We start from the raw sequence: 9,260 nt of genomic DNA, 5'->3' as shown, positions 1-9,260 counted from the left end.
ACGAGCCCGCAAAGGAAGCGGCCTCACACTAGGCGCAGGAAACAGTACACACGGAAAAAGAGTGTACAAAAAGAAGACGTAGTAGTGAATCTATCTTCTAAAACACTCAGCATGGCTGAATCTAAATTACTACAGAGAGGCCTTTCATTTACCCCCACTTGTCCCTTTAACAGCTTCCACTGGAAGAGAGATCTGTGGAGACTCAATAGAAGTCTTAAACTGAAAGAATATTTTAGTAACATCTGATACATCTTCCAATATACCCCCAGTTCCATTTAAAACGACTTCCATGTTTGCACCGCCTTCCAACAATGCGTCCATTAAAAGCTTCATTAGAATCTTAGACCAGGAAGTGACTACACACTTTAAAGGACCTAGTCCTTTAAATCACAACATTTCAAAGGACGAATTTAAACTTTGAAAGCCCTCAGCAACGACTCCTCTATTGTTATTCGTCCAGCAGACAAAGGTGGTTCAATAGTCATTCAGAACAGAGAACAATACATGAATGAAATTTTTCGACAACTTAGTGATACCAACACCTATTCCTTTCTTAGTCAGGACCCGGTTTCCACATTTAAGAGAGAATTGGATGACAGCCTGTCTGAAGCCTTGCATGAAGGCTACATTACTTCTAATACCTTGAAATACCTCACAGTTGACAAACCCATGGCCCCACTACTTTATACAGTGCAGAAAATACATAAATCTCTAACTGCACCCCCGGGACGTCCCATCATTTCCGCCAGGGAAGGGCTGTATAGCAGAACCTCCCACCTTTTTGCTAGATTCCAATTCCTTATTAGTCAAATTACATTCCTTACGCAACCTCCCATCAAATCTGATTATGTGTACGATTGATGTTAATTCATTGTACACCAGCATACCTCACAAAGAAGGTTGTGAATATATGGAGTCTTTTTTGAAAGCACGACCTGACTACCAAGGACCTAATGTGGATTTCTACATTTGCCTTTTGCAACAAACCTTAAGGAATAACTATTTTCTATTCGACAACAAGTTCTTTCTTCAAAAGAAAGGATGTGCGATGGGATCTCATGTTGCACCATCCTACGCGAATGTTTACATGTTCTCGGTAGATAAGGAACTATTTTTGAATAATCCGGAATTTAATCAACATCTTATATTTTTCATTCGTTACATTGACGACATTTTGGTACTTTGGTCGGGGACAGAGGAGGGATTTATCAATGCTTCGTTGAAAATCAACTCCATGCATAATTATATCACCTTTACTCACGAACACAGTTCAAACCAAGTACACTATCTGGACATAAATATTCATTGGTCTGGTACGAAGTTCAGTACCACAGTATATCACAAACCAACTGACAGCAATACTCTACTACACGCACAGAGCAACCATCCCGTTTCATTAAAAAGAAGCCTGCCGTATTCTCAATTCTTACGAGCCATTAGGATTACCAGTGACCCTGATCTGGCAACAATTGAAATTGACAATATGATTGACAAATTTATACAACGAGGATACAGACAAAGGGATCTTCTTCGGGCCAAACAGAGAGCTATAGCATCTACTCAACAAGTCACCGGTCCAACTGACAACACATCCAGGAACACCAAGACTATGGTATTTGTTAATCAACATAACGTGGCCAGTAAATTCATCAACAGTACCTCTAAACATTTATGGCCAATTGTTAATACGGACAATACTATAAAACCCTTAATCAACTCCAAAATCATGATTGGCTATAAGCGCGGAAGAAATTGAAAGGACTGTTTGGTCCACAACGATGTCAGTTGTGGGACCTCAAATACTGAACATTTCCTAACCAAGAAACCAGGATGCTACCGTTGCACTGGCTGTACTACTTGTGGTTATTTGGAAACAGGTCCGCATGTTGTACATCCACATTCTGGAAAACGGATACCAATTAAACATGTCCTGTCCTGTACCACAAAATATATCATCTATATGATCCGTTTCCCCTGTGGACTTGTCTACATAGGCAAAACCACCTGCACAGCACGTATTCGAATGGCCCAACACCGCACTGCGATAAGACAATCGTTGGAAGGAAAAGATGTGGACCAACCTGTGGCACGTCATTTCAAGACCTTACGCCACTCTTTATCTGCAATAGAAGGGAATACAGGGAAAGGGAAATACGTCGCACAGGCTATAATTAGTATAGTATTATATTAAACAGTAAATAACAAAGCCACTAAAATATGAAATACAAATACTAATATAATAGAGTGGCGGTGCTCACTAGAGTCACATGCAGTGTAGTATAAACAAAAAGAAGAAAAAGAAACTTTTTTGTGAGCACTCTTGATAAATATAGACAGAGGGGCAGCTAGGAATATATATTAGCCCCTAAAACATAGCTTTTAATAAGAGCGATTAAAATGATAAGTCATCTATAAGTTGATGACCATATCTAACCCAACAGAGACACTTAATTAATAACATACACAGACATATAAAACATATAACATAATACCACTTGTATAGAAGACAAATGAGTATTCAGAAAACGCATACTTAAGTGACAGAGATACGTACACACAGCATTTTCCATACTGTGTTTTGTAATTATCAGGGAGACCTGAGTACAATACAGGGTGTGTCAGTATATATTTTTATTGCATTTCATATATGTAATGTGTGTTTCTGTATGTTTTTGTCTCTTTCACTTTGCTGTATGACCAAAGATTTCATCTGAGTGGTCCACTGGTTTCTGTATGAGATCTATCAACCTATGGGTATAGCCACATATGTCTTGGTGAAACGTAGGTAAAAGTTACTGTGTGGTACTGTAAGATGGCAACATCCATGGTTATATTTTGAGACTTCACATCCACATTTCTATTCCGCTGTTCCTCTCATTTCCCTATGTTTGTTATACTTTCAATTTATTTTTTGACCTGTTACCTTTAACAGCTCTGCATTGTATTGATGATGGTTTCCCACTGTAGTTACATTGAATTTTAGTTTTGTCCATAAGGTTTTCTGATGTCTCCATTGTTGCCCATTGTTCAGCATGCATACTGATGTGCCATTATATATTGATATATCTAACACTGTAATATCTCACATATTCTACCTTGCACACACATATAAGTGGGACAGACAGCATTATCTTAAGAGCATCAATCACTATCCATTTGTTTCTTTATATATTGCATTCAGGGGGACATTAGCTTCCTATCCTGCCTTTTCACAGCTCATGTTCCTGTATTTAATTGTTTATTTTTCATTTGTTATTATTTTTTATGATTTAATCTCTGTCATTTTAGCGTATGCAGCATAGGCTGCATACTTGGGTTTGGTATCTGCACATAATTGGTTCCTTTATTCGTTATGTATTATTTATTTGTTGTCCATATTGTGTCCTGCCCATATTCCCAGCACGGCACCTCCGTGTATTTCCCAATATTTATTTTTTATCATCCATCAGACACCAGTTTATACTCTTATCATTCAGATTTTTGCGCAGCATGCCTATTATTACATTTCATTACATTACATGTATTTACTGCCTGGAGATATATATATTTCTTTATTCCACAAAGCGCTCGCATGTTACTGGGTTGCCATGGTGACCTGCACAGACATCCGATGCTCGCGTGAACCACGTGATGACACGTGACCACCCATTAGAGCCGGGTTGCCTCAGCAACCATTATGCGGCACCTGGAGCTCCAGTTAGTCGCGTCAGCACGGCGGCGCCGGTCCCGCCTCTATGACGTCGGTCAACAGGCGGGCGGCAGGACAATCAGGCATGGATATTATGGGATGTCACTGGGTATTTAGGTAAGATGTGTTGTTGTTCACAGTTGTTCTTGATAAAAGTCACACCGACTGAAACGTTGGACGCTGATCCTTTGGAATTGTGAGTCTCATTTATTTCAAGTCCTGTGAGTGCCGCTGTTCTCCATATATATATATACAATATTCGGCACTCCACTGGCTCTATAATTAATTAATGTACTCCGCTGCCCTCCGATAGAGAAAAATATGCTACAAAAAGCGGCACTCACGGAGGTAATAAAGACGGGTCACACAGACCTCACTGTGTTCAGTGAGGTCTGTGTGACCAGTCTTTATTACCTCCGTGAGTGCCGCTTTTTGTAGTATATATTATATATATATATATATATATATATATATATATATACACATATATATACATACATATACACACACACACACACAATAAGCTCGTAGTCAACTACGAACAGCACAACAGCTTAGTAAGATATAGAGCTCTGTATGACCTGGCCACCTAAGGATACAGGGAGGCTGACCATATCTCCTGAGATTCGCAGCTACACAGAACACCTGAAAGTGGTCTCTGGGCGTCTCATATAACAGGGATGAGCAACCCAGACGTGGGAAACCTCGTCTCTGGACCAACGTCTGGGTTGGGGGAGGGGTCGCCGGGGAGAGCCCACCTCCCATAGGCTGTATGGATCCACCGGGTGCACTGGCTTTACATGGCCGCCAACTTTTCTATCCCCGGTGGTCTAGTGGGGAAGCAGTTGTCCCTGGTTCCTCAAAACAACGGCCTCTGGCAGGTCTCCACTGCCGGAGGTACGGAATGCCACGTGGTTCCCCGCCCGCGGAGAACCACCTTACCTACATCCCCGAAGTCTCCGGCTGCAGTCATGGGCCCAGCGCTATCAACTCCTCTGGTGCTCGTCGAAATCACCGGTTTCCTCACCAGTGTTGCTGTGCAGCAGCACGGGCGTCTATTCAGACGCCTAGTGCTGCTTACTCATAGGGGGGAAAAAAAGAAAAAAAAAAAAAACTTGCTTGGGACTGCCGAAGCAGTCTCCTGTGCATAAGGTGCACTCCTGCACACCAAACAAAGAAACTAAGTGCCAGTAGCCAGGGTCGGGGTATATATGGAGGAGGACCCAGTGCATCCTGGGAGCTAAAGCTTGTAACTGCTTGGTGCCTGGATAACTCCAGCCACATACCCCAAGGTAATTCCTGTGGACCCTATGGAGAAGAAAATATGCTAATGTTTGCAACTACTCAGCCAGCATTGAGACGCCCACTACCGCGTTCTCACATCCATAAAACCATGCTACACATTGGTAACATCAAGGAACACGAGCCCCTCACGCAGAATGACATCAGGTCTGAACTCTCAGAAATTGCAGCTCTCATCGCACGCAGTAAGCACTCAAGCTGCGAATGCCATCGCAGTGGCTAATTTATACACCCCCAGAAAACTGCGTTCAAACGGACAGGTACGCCTGCGTTTCTCCAACCACTTCCCAGTCACCACCCCCAAACGCTCACAGCCTGTCGCTCTGCGTTGGTTTTCTACCTGCGTGATCGCAATGCTAACCTGTGCACTGCAGTGCATGCGCAGGTATGCACCATCGGCTGATCTGCGTACGCTGTTGCAATTGCAATCCGTAATGAATCAGGTGCTAAAGACACAAACTGTATAGGGTCCCACCAAAATTGTATAAACACACAAACTGCATAGAGGACCTTATTCAGGTTGGTTCGCAAGGCTGCATTCGCACACAGCCAGACAATGTTTGCAATCTGTGCATGCGTATAAGACGCAGTGGGCGTGCGCGAACCGGCCCCAGCAATCGGGAAGCGATTGCAGAGTTTTCACATAGTGATTGACAGGAAGTGACCGTTTGACGGTGGTCAGAGAAACGCAGGTGTGCCTGGGCGTTTAAATGCCGTTACAGGGGCGTGCATAATTAAGCCCCGGCGATAGCATACGCTGGCAGAAGTCTAGATGGCGACAGGAAGTTTAGCAGTTTCTGCGGTAGGGTCAGGTCAACCACAATTGTGCGGATGGTTCCAATGTTACTCGATGGTACCGATGTTTCCGCTGACTTGCGGATGCATGTCATGGGAAGTGGGCGGCTTTATACAGTGATGGGCGTCTTGGTATAGTGCTGCGGTTGCCGTGCAATTGCATTCATTAGCATATTTTCACAGCGAGCGGGGTGCGTGCGAACACAGCCGTGCGATCCAACCTGAATCAGGCCCAGAGTCCCACCCAAAGTGGATAAACCCACAAACTGCATGGGATTCCACCTAAAAAAAGCACTAAACTTAATCCCTGCCATAACATTCATCAGCCCTAGGTACATGAATAATTACTACAATTTTATGTTGAATAAACTAAGTGCTTAATAAATACAAGAGATATTGGGGTCTCCCTCCATTTAAACAGCTAATGCCCATCAGCCCAAGCTATCATTTTTTATCTAATCACAATGCGGTTGCATTTCAATAAATATTTGTATTTTACACTGCACCAATGTATAATGTATCTATTAAATTCACATTTAACAGAGTTACCAATAAAAATATACAGAGGAAAGGTGAATGGGTCTCTTAAGCCGAATATACACCTAACAGATATATCTGCAGATTAATGCTGGGCATACACGGCCAGATAAAATGTCTGTCAGACCGACAAACATTTTATCTGGCCGGCTGCCAGCCGCAGATGTCGCCGGCATAAACTGTGAGATTTCTCTCAGTGTATTCGGTAGACATCTGCGCTCCGCCCCCGGGGGAGGAAACATTTCCCTGTTCCTTCCGTAGGAAGGAACACAGGAAATGTCTGTCTGTCGGCCGCGGCTGGGCATACACTGCCCAATGCGGCTGACAGTTTACCGGGAAATATCGCATCTGACGGGCATGCTCTACAATCCGGCATGCCCGACCGAGCAATATTTAACCCTAGGTCGCCCCCCCCACACGCTACAATTATTGGGGCGATCCGCCGATATCAGGCGGATCGCCCCAATAAGTGTAGCGTGTATGGCCAGCATAAGTGATCTGCAGATGATAGTTGTTCATACACACTGAATAACATCATCTGTCATCTTTCCACGGGTCCCGCTGGCCGGGGAGGCGTGTCGCGCCCCCCTTCCCTCAGCCTCTGCTGCAAGTGGCGGTTGTCTGACCACCCGTACACACAGCACAATGCCCCAATATATGTGCAGATATATTGAGCATCGGCTGTGCAGCACAGCCGACGCGATATGTCTGTGAACTGCGTCGTTCACAGACATATCGCTGGTACACAGTGGCCGACGGGCACCAGATATATTGCCCGATCACTTGATCGACCAATACATCTGCCAATGTGTACCCAGCATTACACATGCAGAGGTCTATTCATTATTCCTTAATCTCTACAAAAGAAAGTCGAAATAAATATTTTCATCTACTTATGTAGAAATTAAGTCACAGGGCCATTTATTACAAAGATTATGCAGAAGATATCACTGGTATCCCCTGCTTATCTTTTAGCCCCAATATGGACCACATACCGCATACAATTGTTTGGGGACCTAAATTCATCAAGCACTGTAAATACAACATTTCCAGAACTTGACAGTGGGAACCTACGCCGTAGCAGCAGTTTCCGGACCCCCATTCCTTTCTATGGGAAGGAGTTCGGGGTTAAAAAACGGGATTCTTTCTGATATCTATGCAGGATGTCAGCTATCTTCGTAAGCTATTACTCTGCTGGCAGTGTTGAATAGACCCTTCAGAAACAGTAATGACACAAGCATTACACAGCACAAACACCCCCCACATAGCCCCCCTCATGCTACACACCACGCACACAGCCCCCCTTACGCTGCACACAACAGATACACCCCCAGTCACAGCCCCCCACATGCTACACACCACGCACACAGCCCCCTTACACTGCACACCAGATACACCGCCAGTCACAGACCCTCTGAAACCACACACACAAATCCCCCTGAAACCACACACATACAAAGCCCCCCTCATGCTACACACAGCCCATACATGGGGTGTAGTTATGAGATGGGCGGCTGCGATGCTGCCGGTCTCAATACAGACAGGGAAATCCCGACAAGGAATTTAAGATAGGCGTCCAAATACCGACACCTATCTTAAGATGCGTACACACTACATGATATGCTCCCTGAGCGATATCGTGTAGTGTGTCCCCGGCAGGCTGTGCTCAATGTCGTTCATGACATTGAGCACAGCCGCTGAACGATATCATTAACGATATCGTTCAGCGCCGGGCTCTCTCCCCCATTCCCCAACATGCAGCAACCTGACGAGGTCGTCAGATTGTGCTGCATGTTCAGGCGATGGACAATGTCGGAAACGTTAGGTTTAGGCATTAATGGGGAGGGTGCGGGGTGGGGAGGGTTAGGGTAAGCATACTTACTCGATGGGATACTAACCATTGGGAAGCCGCTGTCCGTATTCTCACGGGAGGCATTCCGAAAGCCAGCATTACATACAGATTCCCCATACATAGAGCACCTATTTACGCTGCACACCACCATACACCTCCAGATACCACAACCAGCCACACAGACACGCCCTTACACCACATCACACATAAGTACCTTAACACTACACTCCGCACACATACCCCGATAGTACACCACACACACGCTCACATACCCATTATACACTGTACAGACAGTCCCCCGACACTATACGCACCCCCTACAGACAGTCCCCCGACACTATACGCACCCCCTACAGACAGTCCCCCGACACTATACACACCGTACAGACAGTCCCCCGACACTATACGCACCCCCTACAGACAGTCCCCCGACACTATACACACCGTACAGACAGTCCCCCGACACTATACACACCGTACAGACAGTCCCCCGACACTATACACACCGTACAGACAGTCCCCCGACACTATACACACCGTACAGACAGTCCCCCGACACTATACACACCGTACAGACAGTCCCCCGACACTATACACACCGTACAGACAGTCCCCCGACACTATACACACCGTACAGACAGTCCCCCGACACTATACACACCGTACAGACAGTCCCCCGACACTATACACACCGTACAGACAGTCCCCCGACACTATACACACCGTACAGACAGTCCCCCGACACTATACACACCGTACAGACAGTCCCCCGACACTATACACACCGTACAGACAGTCCCCCGACACTATACACACCGTACAGACAGTCCCCCGACACTATACACACCGTACAGACAGTCCCCCGACACTATACACACCGTACAGACAGTCCCCCGACACTATACACACCGTACAGACAGTCCCCCGACACTATACACACCGTACAGACAGTCCCCCGACACTATACACACCGTACAGACAGTCCCCCGACACTATACACACCGTACAGACAGTCCCCTGACACTATACACACCGTACAGACAGTCCCCCGACACTATACACACCGTACAGACAGTCCCCTGACAC

The 9,260-nt window shown here is 45.5% G+C and overlaps 1 protein-coding gene across 1 annotated transcript in view; it reads right to left on the bottom strand.

Moving 5' to 3' along the window:
• PCSK7 (proprotein convertase subtilisin/kexin type 7) overlaps positions 1 to 8,420 on the bottom strand; it is an 86,885-nt gene extending 78,465 nt beyond the window's left edge. Inside the window, 1 exon segment of the mRNA XM_088456007.1 lies at positions 8,221 to 8,420. Within this exon segment, the coding sequence (XP_088312133.1) occupies positions 8,221 to 8,325 (105 nt within the window). The 5' untranslated portion in view covers positions 8,326 to 8,420.
• Between the last annotated feature and the right edge of the window lie 840 nt (positions 8,421 to 9,260).

The sequence above is a fragment of the Taudactylus pleione genome, unplaced genomic scaffold, assembly GCF_031769625.1.
Source record: "Taudactylus pleione unplaced genomic scaffold, aTauple2 ptg000683l, whole genome shotgun sequence".
Classification (NCBI taxonomy): Eukaryota; Metazoa; Chordata; class Amphibia; order Anura; family Myobatrachidae; genus Taudactylus; species Taudactylus pleione.
This window is presented reverse-complemented; position numbering and strand designations above follow the sequence as displayed.